General features: G+C 38.2%; 1 protein-coding gene across 9 annotated transcripts in view; it reads right to left on the bottom strand.

The window, feature by feature from the left end:
* Window positions 1-16,068, bottom strand: part of usp13 (ubiquitin specific peptidase 13) — a 43,277-nt gene extending 27,209 nt beyond the window's left edge. For 6 of the 9 annotated variants that reach the window (XM_084723385.1, XM_084723382.1, XM_084723388.1 and 3 more), the window contains exons 1-9: window positions 15,776-16,067; window positions 12,873-12,998; window positions 9,755-9,815; window positions 6,035-6,156; window positions 4,990-5,132; window positions 3,672-3,856; window positions 2,926-3,023; window positions 2,647-2,837; window positions 1,975-2,046 (exon numbers count right to left, since the gene is read on the bottom strand). In XM_084723385.1, coding sequence (XP_084579511.1) covers window positions 1,975-2,046; window positions 2,647-2,837; window positions 2,926-3,023; window positions 3,672-3,856; window positions 4,990-5,132; window positions 6,035-6,156; window positions 9,755-9,815; window positions 12,873-12,998; window positions 15,776-15,886 — 1,109 coding nt within the window. In that variant the 5' untranslated portion in view covers window positions 15,887-16,067. Of the gene's footprint in view, window positions 1-1,974; window positions 2,047-2,646; window positions 2,838-2,925; window positions 3,024-3,671; window positions 3,857-4,989; window positions 5,133-6,034; window positions 6,157-9,754; window positions 9,816-12,872; window positions 12,999-15,775 lie in introns of all 9 variants that reach the window. The other 3 variants (XM_084723381.1, XM_084723383.1, XM_084723389.1) reach the window with 2 other exon arrangements.
* Between the last annotated feature and the right edge of the window lie 603 nt (window positions 16,069-16,671).

Below are 16,671 nucleotides of genomic sequence, written 5' to 3'. Positions count from 1 at the left end.
TTTCTATTCTTTGGCGGTACATTATTTATTTGAGAAAAGTATATTTCATGACAGATTTCTTCCTTCTTTGGACCTCAGACAGCCTAAAAGAATACTTATAATTCACAATACCACATCTTAACTGCAGGGGGCAGTGGCTCAACCTGTTTCAGTACAATCAGTTTCATAAATATCAGTTTCTTTAAAAGCCTATATTGAGATTATATATTATATACCGCACTGGTTCACAAAATTGGGATATCGTCCCCACTAGTGATTACCAAAGCATCGTGGGGGGTTTCTGAGGCCTTCTTAATTTTAAGAGGTGTAAGAAAGCTTTTGTTAAAATATACAGTCTGCCTATATCGCTGCATTTCATTTGTTCCTGCGGAGAAGACTAAATAAAATAGTTCTTTTTAAAAATTACGTTATTATCATCATTTAATCTCACAGGATGAAGGCACAGTGAAGACATGACCACAAGCTCTATTCATAAAGCCTCCACTTTCTGCTGAACAGCCCTCCTGCATCAGAAAAGTACTTTGTTAAAACAACCACAGATCTAATAGACAACTGAGTGTGAGGGAGAAGGAAACAGAGAAGTCTATGTATGATTAATTTGATAAATCAAAACACTGATAAAAATTTGTCACTTAGTCAGGGATTGTTAGAAAACAAGGACCCTGAAGGAAAAAGGTTGGGAGCCAAGAACATACAGTTTATGTCTTATGTTGTTAAGTGCATATTGAGAAGTAGGAAAGTGAGATACTCAAATATCCCAAAAGGCACTGAGCCATGAGCTGATTTTAGCCATAATATCCTCCTAAAAATAAATTAGAGTTCAAGGCTGAAACAGTGAATATACTGGCTGTACAGCAGAGGAGGAAGTCTATATATGATGATCCTTTTCATCATATCTTTTTTCAAGATACCCCAAGATATACATGTTCTTTTATTTTATTTTTTATTTCACTATTATGTACCCAGGAAAGCCTGATTAAGATTTAAAATCTCCTTTTCATTACTCTCCAGGCCAAGATGCTGACTAGATTCTGTCAGGCTATCAAAGCCATAAAATGCCCCAAAATATTTATACAAAAAATAAATTAACACTATTAAACCAATTAAAAATTTTCAAAAGAATCACCAGTTATATGAAGTAAAGCAACAAATAATTGCTTGCACTGGCTGAGTGTTGTCTTTTTCTCCTGTCATGTGTGTTTGGAAAGAATCTGTGCTGATGTGGGGATGAGTGAATTTCTCCAGTTCACAAAAGTTTCAGCAGAAAACAGCATTGCAGCCAAATCCAGTACAATTCAAGTGAATGGTGACCAGTTTTAAAATGTAAAAAAATAACACAAAAAGCCTAAAAAATGTCTCCATACTGCTCATGTGGTTTAATCCAAGTGTCCGTAAGCTGCGACATTCAATATTCGTTTTAAGTACAGGATGCAAGATAATATATTCATTGAATTAGTCTAATCCTGCCTTAGTGCTTTTAAAGTAGGGCTCTTGTTTAATCAATACAGGCTCGACACATTAGGCGACAGATTTTCTCTTTATACTGACAGGGTCTATCAAATACAAAGAATGACAGGTATAAACATGTTTATCTGGCAGTGTGAAAGGTTTGTAGCTTCACATTACTGATATTCATCGCCTGTCTGACTAAGACTCTACTTACTTTTCATCATCATCATCATGGCCACAGAGCATCTGACTGGTCTGTTGCAACACACAGGCTTATATAACAAAATACACCAAGTATTTACCAGAACACATGGGGATAAAAGGGTTTTGAACCAACAAAATATGTATTAGCTTAACTTAGATTCACAGTCCAGACTTCTGCAGTGTTGTCATCAACTTCCAGCATTTTCATAACAAAGATTCACATTTGAAATTAGTTGCTCATAACAAACCCTGAACAGCTGGAAAACACCTTCACTTGTTCTGTGTTTGAATACTGCATTATGTAACACCGGAGTCACTTACATTTGAGTGGCGAAGTCCTGGCTCGGGTCGAGGGGTGAATAGTCAAATATCCTCTGAAGATTACCCACATACCTAAAGATCAAAATACATGTCACAAACACAGACACAAGACCACTGGAAACACACGTGGCAGTACTGAGAAGACACTAACACCTTCTGCTGGCAGCCATATTAGTTACTCAAAAACCCAAAGTTTACCTCCATACCTAATCCAGAGACAGACATTTAGCAAACAAAAAACAAATTATAGATTGCCATTGATTATTATAAGAAAACAAGTTGACAGAATATTGAAAACTGGCTTTTAACTTAAAGTAAATAAATCAGCATTGCAAAAAATGCCACAAGTGGGTCATATTAGGATGTCCATCGTGTCCATGTGAACTAGTTTTGTCTGTCAATGTGAATGGCATACTTTATCTTGATTTAAGTTTTAAAAATAATGACTTTTCTGCTGTGTTCAGAGTATGCTGTCAAGCTCCTATTGTTAAAATACTTAGGGTCAGAGAGACAATATTAATCAAGAAATGAAAACTAATTAAATCAAGTTGTGTTCCCCTTTGATAATGAGATTCTGTTTACACTAAAAGTAGATATATCTGACACTGGAATTAGTCAGCTTTCAGCTCGTCCGATCATGTCAATTACCGGCTGATCGATCAGTGTACTCACATCCTCTGGAAGTCTGGGATGCTGAAGAGGACCTGCATCACTGTGCTGAGGTAGCAGCTGTTGCCCAGGTTTTTGATGCCTGTGTAACCAGAACCAAACACCGCCTTCAGCTTCATGCCCGACTCCTGGATCACCTCCCACTCACTGACCCGCGGTCGGGCGTTATTGTCTGTGTGGTGACCATTTTCTGTCTGAAATGGGAGAAAGAGCTCAGTGTGAAACTGAAACTGAGAGCCAGTGTGGCTTATTCTTAGTTTGTTCACAGCTGAGACGACTCACTCTTTTCTGCATCTGTAGCATGTCTATTCCAAAGTGTGACAAGTGTTCTGATATGTGCGGGTCCAACACAGCCTCCTCCTCCTCAAAGGAGTAGACATCTGAAAGCAAAGGATCAGTTAGTCACCATGATAGGCCTAGTCTCACAATCCCACGACTGGAGATCCCCACCAATGACTGTCTGGGGATTTCTAACTATTTCTTGCTTGAATGGCAGCATTCGGCATTGAATGGTAAGACACACCTTATTGGAAAAGGTAGATGGGCACACGACTTCTGCATGTTACCAACACAATATGAAGAGCAGCCCTGAGCGCCCAATAATCACTATTTACACATAGGTACCACTTTATTAGTGGTGTCATATTTACAGATATAAGTGGGGTAAAACAGTATAATAACCTCTCAGTATGATGCTAAATACATTACATGATCATTACTAAAGAAATCTTCAAAAATGATCACAAAATTTAAATTATTATGTAATAATACGATATACTTCATAACAGATACAAGACTGTATCACAAGATGGTTGTATTGGATTGCATTATATTGTACAGGTGTACCTAATAATCTGGTGAGTCAGCGTCACCTTCAAATTATACCATTCAAACACAGTATTATAGAGTTTTACAACATGAGCCACAGTATATCCAAGGTAAGGAACAACTGACACTGATCATTAATGCAGCTTAATAACTCAGCGTCTGGATTTATGTAATATTTTAGACAGTTTTGTGTCTCAGACCTGCTCCGTCTGGTGTGATGGTGTCCAGTTTGACAGCCAGGGGGTAGTTGGTCTCTCTGTAGTGCTCCAGAGCGTGGCCGTTGCCTCCGCTCCCATCAAAGAACCACTTCCCACAGAGCACTGCTCCATCTGTCAGGTTCAGCCACAGGTTCTCTCTCATCTCGCACTTCTGACACTTCCAGCCACTGACAGCAAAGAAACAGAGACTCTTGTTACTACATTTTGCTCACAAGCAGGTGCACAAGTAATCAGATTTATGTTTGGACCGCTGACTGTGTGGATAAACAAGACAGACAGAAAGAAAATAAGTAATGCAGTCATCTGTTGTTGCAAATCTTAAAACTCATCAATCTAAATGACTGACAAAATTTCACTTGGGCATAAACAGGGACCAACTTGTGTGAGTGCTAGATGCTGAAAAGCTGAGACTAAAATGCATTTCTGGCTTTAATTTTCATGAAGAAGCAGCTGAAAGCATAAGAACAGTTGGAAAAGTTGGTAAGTGATGAAGGATGCAAAATATACACTACAGGCTGGGAGCTGAACTCCACTGCTGCCTTGAACAGTTGAATATTACTAATAATGTGTGAAAGATGTGGAATATTTTAAGGTTTGCTGAAAAGGTGAAGCTAAAATGAATTGCTGACTTTAATATGTATGAAGAAGTAGGTGAAGGGGAGACAATAGTTGGAAAAGTGGGTAAGGGATGAATGATGCAAAATATACCATATGCTGAGAGGTAAACTGCACTGATAGCTTTAATCTGGATGAAGAAGCAGTAGAAAAGTATCAATATTCCATAATATTTAATATTTTGGTGGTAATTACCACTGTGTTTTCTCAAAATGGGTTTGTACACACAAGCACTAGTACTGCATGACTTTCACAAAAGTCAGGGAAGAACAATTATTTTAATATTCTATGAGTGGAATTTAAAAAAACTTGAGAAACATCCTGTATACAATGATCAAGAGAAATCTGAGAAAAGTTATGAGGAACACATGATTAATTTCTCTACTCCAACATACTGCTATAAGAAAAACTCTGGTTCTGGCTGAACCTGCTGAAAAAAAATAATCTTTCGCTATTATTAATCTGGTTGTTTCAAGGTTGATCCATCATTCTGCAACACAGAGTTTCACAATGAAATTCAATTTGCAGTCCCTGTATATTACAAAAGAAAAAGAAATCATTTAATCACCACAGTAAGTCATGTTAATGGCTTCAGAAATGCAGCTGTTGCTACCCAGAAATTTAAAGCCGACTGTATGATGCAGTAATACAGCGTTTTATCACAGTGGCTTAGCGCCTTTCCTACCTGGGTGGGATCCTGACCCCATTATCCAGCTGTCTGAGGCTCCGGGCATGTCTGGACACCTGGATCTCCTCCTCCCAGGATTCAGGCTCCTGCTTTTTGAAAGCTGATGGTGCGTTGAGTACTGCATCACAGGCGATGGTCACCTGAATGTCAAATGAAACAGTAAAGACAGAATTAATTTCTGGAAGAGGGTGGGAGTGAGGTTAAGCTGAAAATATACCAAACTTTTTCAGGGATTAAGAACTTCTCTCTATTTTTAATGCTGCATTTGTCAGATATAAGAACTTGTTTCTACCTCTGCAGAAACATTAAACTTCCATCCATTAAACAAAGGACAGTAGTGGACATGCAACATCTATGCACTGTGACAAGACATTGTGCAGCTGTGCCATATAAAGCAACTGAACCAGCAGAGGAAGACAGGGCAGCACTATATTGCTACTGTAGTGCAGAAACAAACCATGCAAATAAAAAAAAAAAAGATGCTCAACATCACAAGTTGTACACTCACAACATTAAATGATACATGCATAAAACATTTTGAAGAATGAAAACTCATGACATGCCGAATCCAAGCCTCATTTACTGTGGAAGCTCATACTGATCTAAAAACAAACACAACCAGAGTAAAAATGTCTGCTCTGCACTCCATGCAAGCACAGGACACACAGGACCAAAAGTAATAATGGCATCTATTCAGTTTGTGCATCCAGTGGTTCCCCAGAAGCTTTTCTTAGCAAATAGTGGCCTCTGAACCAAACTTAACACCAAATCTTCAACCAAAACCTGTCCAAATGAAAACTTTTAGGTTAGCTAACAGCTACTAGAGGTTAAGTTAGGCATAGGGAAAATTCTGAGCCTCCACAAATTATATTCTTGAATGCAAAATTTATAATTTGTGACCATGAAACTCTCACTTAAACCTAAGAATGACTGAGCTGTCCATTCAGTGACAGGGGAACCACTGTGTGCACCCTCCCTGCGACGTACATGGAAACACAAAGAGCCCATGCAGCAGCAGCAGCAGCAGCAGCAACTCACTGACCAGAGCGGGCAACTCCTCAATATTTGGTAAAGGGATCTCGAAGTGGTCTGGAAAAATGACGAGCTTGGCCTCGTCCTCATATTCATAGTCCTCTCCATTAAAATCACGGTTTAGCTCTAAATCTACAGGGGAGGAATAAACATCCAATCAGCTGAGGTTAGACAGTGACGGCTGACTGACGTTTGTTCTCGGTTATTTTTGTTTTATGTTTGAGTGTGAGGTCTGTTCTTTTTTTATGTTACTGCTTCATTCATTTCGTCAATACCATAATAGTCTGAGGATGCAGATGAATCCTTGAGCAAGAAAACCATCGATGGCGTCTCTTTATACAACAGTGACAGGGTGACTTCATATGATGCTGATGACTCTTTAGCTCAGACACAATTCATGTGGAGGAGCTATATTTAGACATTTATCACACACTCTTATCATCAGCAACTTATAGAGTTACTGAAGAGCACCAAGGACGGCTTTGACTGTGCAGCTACGCCGCATTTGTTGCATTATTGATCACATTATGAAGCTAAATTATTAAAATCATGGCTTCAAGTAACAATTATTTTCATTATTGATTATTCTGTTTGGTATTTTCTTGACTAATTGTCTAGAAAATGTCGTTAGGAATGGGAATTGATGAGATTTTATTGATACAATGCCATTATTGGTCTGAATCTTTATCCACTCCCTTACTGATTCCTGAACAATTTTCAATGTGGGGATAAAAGTAGGCCAACACGGGTTTACATCATCAGCACAATGGCTTTATTATCCCTGAGTCTGAACACAGAACAGAAACAGAGTAGATAAAAGGCTCTCCTCTATGGCTCCAACAAGTTTTTTTTAGCAGAGTCGACGACGCATGAGCGTGATTGTTTTGCAATACGCAAATGTCAGGCATTGGGAATGGTTCCCAACTGGAACTCGTTCTACATTCCCATCCCTAAATTTCAGAAAACAGGGGAAAACATCCATCATACACACATAAAGCCCAATACAACATCATATTTTGTCTGACCAACTGTCCAAAAATGTCACCATAACCATCATCGTAAATTTATGCCTTTGGTTTTTGGGCTGTTTGACAAACAAAACAAGTCATTTGAACAGAAAGAAACAGCGGTGATTTAAGAGCATACAGTACGGCGCTGGCATAAGAGGTACTGCATTATTTACACAATAATATTGTGTGTGTATTATTAATATCAAATATTTCACTTTTTAAATATCAAAGTATTGTAAATACTGGTGTATCACAACAACCCTCATGCACTTTAGATATATAATTCTATTGAAGATTTTAAAAAATGACTGTTGATCAGCAAATGGATTAATAAACTAATCATTTCAGCTATAATCATAATGATATCAAGAAAAGATGTTTGTAACCTAGAGAGCCTCTTCTCTCCATATAGAGTTGTCGGTTCTCCCCTCCAGCCTAAAGTCATGGAATGACTCATGAGAAAGCGGATCAAAGGTTCTCCCTGACACTGTTGTTGTGCCCACTGGTTTCATGGTAACGTCTGACGTTACCAGCCAGCGGCCTGATTAGATCACTGGTCTGGTATGGAGATGACGGCGGAAACATACATGCCCGCTGTCATATCAAACATCCAAAATGGACGACAGTGAGAATCCTCCCAGAGAAACAAGAGTCTGACTAATTTATATCAGAGAGTCAGACGTTGGCTTGAAGGCTGACCTGAAGCACAGCAGTCAGATGGACAATAAAGTCAATTAAACTCTGAACGATAAGAAAACAGGAACATCAATTACATGGAGGCTGAGTGGAAGGAATTCCTCCCCCGCCAGGCCAGCCATGAGGGAGGGAGAGTGAGGGTGAGGGCGGGGGAGAGACACCTGGTCCTCTCCAAGCAGCGTCATAGCTGCAGTGGAAGTGTGTCAGCCTAGAAGGGAGGTTGACAGGTGGCGGCAGCTGAGAGGCCGTCGACCAACCACCCCCTCCCTACATTGAGGAGGAGGAGGAGGCCAGGCTTTGATTTAGAACAGTTACCAACCACATATACAAATAAATGGGCTATATTTGGAGCACAGGAGGAGGAGGGCTCATCATGGGAAATATCTGACGCTTTGGGTAAAGGCCGGCCGGAGGGGCAGCTGGTGGGTCACCGCAGTGTAACAAACAATAACACCAGCTTGTAATGGAGGGGGGATTCTTTTAGCTGCGAGGGGTGTTTCTGACCACCCAAATCACATTTACTTTAAAATTAAAACACTAAATAATTAAAAAAAAAAACATGTACAATGCATCCAGAGCTGCACCTTTTTTATCATCACAAGAAAGCTTCATTTTGTTTTCAGATATGACGGGAATACCAGCAGCCAAGAGGGGTTTAACACATTTATTATGATACCACATTAAAATGTTGAGGTGTTGCATATTAGTTTTTCATTCTATGCTGCTTTAGACATTTAATCTGCTACAGTATATTAATGAGAAATATTGTACTTTTAAGTCCACTACATCTATGTGACAACAATAGTTAGTATTTACTTTTCAAAATAATACATTTTAGAGGAGTAGATGAGTTGAACATCCAAAATGTAATCCCCAACCTGTTATATTCTCTATAATTTGTTGATTGTTGCGATACAAAATAAGTGATTAATGTTTAGCTTAACCTTGCTTTTGTTTGGCTTTTTGTTGTCGGGATGTATTTGAGTATTGCTGCTTATCCTGCCCGTGTGCTGCCTGTCAAAGCATTTTGTAAACTGTATTTTTAAGGGCGCAATATAAATATAGTAATATTATTCTTGATATAATGTATTGTAAAAGACTAAACCAATCATTCCCAACCCTTGTCTCATTTCAGATGTCTTTGAGTTAAAGAGACATTTCTTCCCAAAACTTTTCTGATGGTTTTGTGTAAATACATTTTCAAAAAGCAAAGATTAGATTAAATTCTGAACACTGAGAACAAATTTCTGTAGCAGAACATTGTTTTTTGTTTTTCTTTTTTTTGTGTGCTGCATTAATCACTTAACACCCCTCAGATTTATCTCGTAACTACTCAAAAACTACCGAACTAAAGTGTATATTAAGTAGATAGAAGTAGCTCTATCTCAGCCAGATACAACATCACAATGCTACTTACATGCTGGTGCATTCCTATTAATAACATAATAATATTACACATATTATATTACTATATTAGATTATATTATACATAATAATGTATTAGATTCAGAGACCAATTTTGTGCAGAACAAGTACTTCTGCTTTTGATACTTCAATTACACTGTGTGTTTCACTTAAACACACGACAAGGCATTTTAACTGGTTATGAAACGGTCTCAATTTATTACTGATGCCTCTATATGACCTACATAAACAAACAAGACCATCATAGAGAAGACTATTTCTATATACTCATTCTTAATGTCTGTCAACACAGCAAACTGAGTCTATGTTTACATTTTCCCAGGTAGAGTTACAGTGAGTTGAATCTTAGCCAGTTAAAAGGAAGCAGGAGATTTTTATTTAGATCATTTTGTTTTGGATGTGATATTTTGTGGTTATTACAGAGGAAACACTACCACTATTGCACATAGGGCTCTCCAAAATCAACACAATATCAAAGTTCCAGGGGTTTTAATCAGGGTTTTAATTCGTGATGGAGTATTTCTAGATAGTGGAATTGATTCTTAAATTAACTAAATGATCTGAGTACCTCTTCCAACACTACCCCAAACCTAACCTACCTAGAAATACTTTTCCATTTCTTCGTCTGGGTATGGCGCCTCCTGCAGCTCCTGTGGCTTTCTGTAGGAAGCAGGAAGGAAGAGATTAAACTGGATCAAAGAAACCTCATCACATTAAAAACACCTTTTAACACCTTTGATGCTTTCCTCGCTGTTAAACTCTGTTATGCTTTGCTGCGACAGAAGGTCCAGATGGTTGTCATTTTGTCAGAAATAGATGATGCATGTTTGAGGTGCCAGGTCAAATTACAAGGCAAGGGGAAAACCCCCTTCCCATGTCATGGTCAAAATTAAAGAATGACAAATGAAACCACTTTAGTTGCACAGATTGATTTGTAGACTTGGACAGACACCATTTACAGTATATTAAACCTTGTGTGTGTGGGCCCGTCTGTGCCTGCAGAGTGTGTTGTCATCTTTCTCTTATTTCTCCACTACATGCTGTCCAGAGTGGCAGAAAACTCAAATAAAACAATCAATTTTTAACAGACTGATAGGTAAATATTTTAACAAACAAATATGAAGAATTTTGTCATTAAATCCACTAAAAAGTGAATCTGCTGGCAGCAAAACAGCACAGTGCCACCGACTGGTTTCTTCTAGGCTTCAGGTGACTGCAGACTACAGACAGAAAGACAGAGAATGCTGACACACTCGAGACCAAGTGGACTCATGGGGAAAAAAAACAGCAGACACGGGAGCCTGCAGAATGCGAGCAGCTGTTTCTGGCCAGATCCAGGCATGGAAATAGCAGCTCTTTACAAAGCAGAGCTTATCTGAGGGCAATTAGAGCCAGTGAGAAAACATGGCAGCAGCTAAGACCTTTGTTGTTTACCACCAACTTTTTAAAAGACGGCTTGATTTAGTTTGTCGACTCAATAATTTATACGTACCAGGATGGACAAAATAACAGAAACACATAATGCAATCCAGTGCAACACTACCACAAACTTCAGAAGTTACCACAGAGTTGAATCAATAACACTCTGCCTCAGTATCAACAAACATGCAACAATCTTTGAAAGTATTTGTTGCAACGTTGTTGTGTTGTATTGCATGATATTGTTTGATGTTCCCTTTATATATTTTTTATTATTTAATATAAACAGATTGTTACATAAAATCTAATGTTGTTTTATAACTTTTCAGTGTTTTAATATAGCTGTAAACATGTAAATTTATGGGTGTGCATTTTAAGAATATTCGCTTGATAATCTCCAAGGGCATTTCCTGGAAAGAACCATGTAAACTGGCACTAATAATAAGGAAGATAAGAATTATCTTAGAACAAAAGCACAAAATTAACCACTGCCACGAATCTTTGCATGTCTCACAATGTCACAATACAGTGTTTTGAGAATTGACAGTATCACAGAATGTAATATTGCAGCATTCGATATCTTTGTTATTTTCTTACACCCCTAATCTAAAACCAAGTAAACCTTATTATCTCTGTATATTGCATGCTTGCCTGTAATCAAATTTAAAATTTTTGCACGTTCAATAGGAATGTTGTGTATGGACAGGTTTCACTGGAAATAAATTTTAATTAATTAATTGGAGCAGTACCAAATGAAAACTGTCTCTAATTTCCACATAACTAATTATTAATAAACCAAATTACCAGGTTATTTCTGGGAAACTTCAGAGGAAATTGCCAGGAAATGATAGTACAAATAACATAAATAAAGTGCTACCAAGAAAGCTACAAAGAGAAAAATATGAAGGTTATAGTTGTGATATGGGGCGTACAGACAGACAGACAGACAGACAGACGGACAGATAGACAGACACAGATAGAGAAACTGAAAACGCTGTCTGAAGGGCAAAACAGTCAGATCCAACAAAAGGACTAAAAATATTTTCATATTTTTCAAATTAAATGTCGATAATGAAGCATTCAAGCTCCAAGTGCATTCAGGTCTCACAATGTAATTCAATCACTGACATTCAAAACAATGGCATCATGATTTATCAGCAGTCCAGGTCATCCTTTTTATCGTTACCTTGTACTTTACAGTACAGTGCATACTTCTGCAGCATCACTAACTACAGTGGGAATTTAAACTGTAATTCAGACAGCATTAATGACACGGTCTACCAACTGAAATACACACAGGACAAGCAGCTATTTGGACATTTAAGTGTTTATTAATGTGCAGTATTTCTAGACAATTATCACACCTGCTATAAAGACACTGAAGACAGAAGACTGTTTTATCAGTCATTATCTGTTTATACAGAAGCTTCACCTTATGGTCACCCACAGGAGGAGTTATAGTTGTTAACTTAATAAACACTCATACCTTCTTACAGGTACATTATAGTGAGTTATAAACCCTTAATTAAATCTTTTTATAGTGCTTATAATTTTCATAGTATTTCCAGAGTATCTAGCTTCTGTATCGTGACATATTTCTGAGTGAATCGCGATGGGCAGGCAAGACATAATGTTGTTGAGGAATTTGATTTGAAGCTGAAAAGCAGGTGTGTCATAAGAAAAACGGAAAATCTATCATGTTGTTGCCAGCGAGCTCACTAATGAATCTGAGCTCTGTGCTGCTAAAAGTTGACAACTGATGGTGGATGGATATTACTGGTTGAAATTGAAAATGGTTAAGTAGAAGTGATCCAAGCATGTTAAATAGACATTTTTCATTTCAACATAAAATAGGAAGTCAAAATAAAGTGCTAACAATTTTTCAATTCCACCCTGCTATTTTTTGACAGTACATGTTTCGAGACTTCTGAGTGTTTTAATATTTTGTGCATAAATATATCAAAAATATAATAAAACTGGTATTTTTATATCATTGGTATATAATTCAGATCTGCCTGAAGCTGCCAAACATCAGTTTCATCATTTAAACTAAGTAGTAACGACAAAGTTTCACATTTGAGGAGTTTATATCATTGGTTGAAATCATGGCTATATTTGATTTTTCTGTACTTTTCTTGATTATTATGATATGATATTAACGTCTCATTGTCTTCGGTGCATTATTGTTTAATTGATTACAAAATCCTTTAGAAATATGATTTATTCAAACATTGTAAAATCTGTGGTGCCATTAAAAATCAGTATCCGTTAGAAACACAGCTCAGGTGTAAAACGTACCTCTTTGACGTGTCGTTTGAGGTGCATGTAAACACTCTGTCCTGTTTTGCGATAATGTCTCTCCACATGTTCTCGTCCAAAGCCCAGGAATGTGTTCATGCACACATACAGACCTCCCTCTGACTCCTGCAGACCAAAACAAACAGCGACAGTGAACAGCAGCACGAGGCGAACGACTATCAACACAACTGCACATTTAACACACTGAAAACCTTGAAATGTGCAGAAAATATATATTTTAGCATAAGCTAGGTCTTAGAATTGGTATTTTCCCTACTTTCAGAGTACTTAGGCGGAAGGTTTATAGTATATAGTGTGTATTATATAAACTCACACAAGTATTCCTTCTAATGTGCCTTTTCTCAAATAAGGCACAGAGGAAAGGCAGCATGTTAGCCTCATTAAAAGTATTTCACAGCCAAAAGACTGATAATTTCAGTAAAAGCAAATGGCTGTCATACGTACTCTGTTCTATGCTACCTGGCATCAATTACAAGAAAATGGGGAAATGCAAGTAAGAGAGATGAGTGCCAATGATTCTGCAAGCACATTTTCAAAAACTTCGCCTTGCATCTTGTCAAACGGCCAAAAATCTGTTCCACCACCCTTGCACAGAAAAAAATCTCACTTTTATCAAGAAAATCCCTGCTGCTCAAAAAGCAGTGTTTTACTGTACATCTACAGTCATATTCAACATGTTAATTTACCTAAATAATACCATAAAAAGCGGGATTGATTCCTGTCATATTGTTTTATACAAACAATTTGATAGATCAGTTTATGCTGCTGCTTTTGCAGTTAAAGAATCTGTGCATCCTGTTACATGCAGCTGCATAGAAATTTATTTCATTTACAAAGTAGAACCTCTGTGATTTTGGGGCACTGAGGACATGCAGATTTTACCTCAGTTTAAAATCACAGTAACCCTCTTCCAGATAAAACTTCAGAGTTTCTATGGACTGAAGCCCCACACATGTCGTTATTATTTTGTCACATTCAAAAGAGCAACAGTCTGACCGAATATTTAAGGTGTTTTCAACACTTCCACATGAGAACGGTCAGAGACAAAATACTTGAAGTCCCCCTTTCAAAACTAACCTACATTTGCAATCAGTGTAGGCCTTATAAACCCATGTGATAAACCTTTAAGTGGCCCAGAGTGACATATGAGCTTCAACAGTGCGAGGGTAAAAATAAACCAGTCCTCAGGCCAACATGATGAACTCCAGACAGCTGAGTCACCTTTAAAAACGGTTTCAGACAAGAAAGTTTTTTGTTTTTTTTCAGTGAAGAAGGTATTAAGAGACAAAACGTTTTTATTCATCTGTACAGGTATAAGAAAGGCTAAACTAAAAAAAAAAGTGTACGATCAAAACAATTTTAACACATGTAAATGATCGATGTTTGGCACCGCAACACTATTACTCACAGAAGAAACAGAGAATGACAACATAAATTAAAACATAGATTAAGATACGGGTCATGCGATTTTCTATGAACTCTAGTGACGCAGCAACACAAACGCAAGAAAACACAAAAGATCCCTACAGACTCAATATTGAGTATAAAAATGTGCTTTAAGTCAAAATGTGAATATCAAAATAACACCATGGATTGCATGAATTTTTGCTTGGTTATTGTAAGCTCACCACTGACAGGCTGACAGGCTGTGATATTGCATGGGTAATTATTTCATTATTTCTATGTTATTTTATAAAAATGACTCCTAATGACTGCTGCATCAAACATTCATTGTCAAAGACAATTCGTAACAAATTTTTTTGCACATGTTTAGGTCAGGTATTTAAAAGGAAGTTCATATAACCTATAGTTTCATGCACACAAGAGTGTAAGTAAGAATGACTTAATGGCTCTGACTGAACCAGATCTAACTGACATCACAGTTACAACAAAGACAAAGAACAGTTCTGACTCTTCAATCAAAAAACAAATAAACTTTAGCTTTAATTGAGAATGTCGCCAAAGAAGTCAAATTAAATGATGTGACAATCTGTTAACTACAGACATTATAGCCGATATTTGTCTGCTAATACAGGCAGATACTGATATAAATTGACACAGCTTTGGCTGATAATTTATCTGCCCAGTATTTATTGTCCATCACTAATATTCTCGTACCTTGTGTTTTTGGTACAGCTGTGGATTTTAATTGTCCTTCACATCACAAATTCAGGTTTTCAAATGCTAAACAATTTCAACAATTTCTTATTTTTAAATGAATTTGAGACACAAATTTGCAGGTTTTTGAGCATATAATGATGGACATAATGCAAGTAAGCACTACTGACACACTTTATTTCCATTTTCATGCGAATTATAAATTACTAAAAGACTGTAGCTGGGGCTGTTTGCTGTATTTCAGATAAAGACAGCTTAATTAAAAAAAAAAAAAAAAAAAAAAAGCTTACAAGACCATAAGGCGGCTGTAAAGTCACTACCGAGCGACACAAACACACACCAGCTGTTTCCCACAACCTGACATGGCTGCCAAAGCTTTTTTAAAATTAATGAAAATGTCGAGGCAGGTGTTTTTACTGGTCAAACTGGTTGACGCGGGGGGCTAATGTGGCCTGAACTGGACGCAGCGCCTCTGCCTGCACAAAGAGGGGAGGAAATCCCTCCATCCCTCCCTCTGTCTCTCTCCTGAGATGTAAACAACATTTAATTATTTATTTTCCCTCAAGTTCACGGGGGAAGGCGGCCATGGATGCACACACATACACACACACACACACACACACACACACACACAGATAAACACACACACATTAGAGCAGCTTCACGTGTGTTCATATCAGGCTGTCAGCCTTCCCGAGAGGCGAACAGTCCCAGCTCCTGTCTCGGCGTGTCTGCGTGGAGTTGGAGGACAGACAGACTCTTACCGGGGAGTCGAAGGAGAAGGCGCACTCGCTCTTGAAGACCCTGTCTCCTGTCCTGGGCACCCTGATGGTGGGCATGTACGGGACCAGCAGCTCTCCGAGGTCTGCAGCCATCTTCGCATTCCTGCTTCTCGCAGCACAGTGCTGCGGAGCCACCGGAGCAGCGCTGTCAGAGGAGAGGATGCTATTTTTAAAGCTCTCCGTCTCTACATTCCTGCAGCCGGCGGGATGTGACGCTGAAAAACATAAAAATAAAATGACACAGAGAGGGAGACGGAGCGGGAGGAGACTGTTGCTGCACAGGCTGCACGGCTATCAGGCCATGAAGGCTAATGTTGTGTCTTTTCTCTCTTCTTGCAGAAAAACAGCTCTGACCTGCGCAGATATTACACGGCTACTGTTGACTGTGTGCTGCTGACGCTCTGTGCGCGCGCACACACACACACACACACGCGCGCGCGCGCGCAGGGATGTTTTACCAGAAGGGCCCCTCCCACCTCTGAGGATGATTCATAAAGCCTCCCACACTTACTACAGCATGTTTCCCCCTCCAGGAGGAAAAGCGTGATTGTGAGGTGCGCATTGAGTTTTGTTTTATGATTGCAGGCTTAACAAGACTCCATCACTCTGTGTTCATCTATACAGGATTTTGTCATGAAAACTGTAAATATAAAAAAAAATCTCAGCAGTATTTTGCATTTATAATAAATAAATGGTCAAATGTAAAAGAAGACAGCAAAAATCCTTATTCCGTGCACCTTACGATAGATGATCAATGTTATTTCTACAACAATAAAGTCCTTTGTCCACCAGACAATTATCATCCTGTCTGCACAGCTCTGCCACCAAGTGGACATTATTAATTGCAAAAAATTACATCTGTCCTTTTGTGACCAAAA

Source organism: Lutjanus erythropterus, chromosome 7 (genome assembly GCF_056507025.1).
Source record: "Lutjanus erythropterus isolate fLutEry1 chromosome 7, fLutEry1.hap2, whole genome shotgun sequence".
In the NCBI taxonomy this organism is placed as follows: domain Eukaryota; kingdom Metazoa; phylum Chordata; class Actinopteri; order Lutjaniformes; family Lutjanidae; genus Lutjanus; species Lutjanus erythropterus.
Note: the sequence above shows the minus strand (reverse complement) of the source record. Positions and strands in the feature narration are given on the sequence as shown.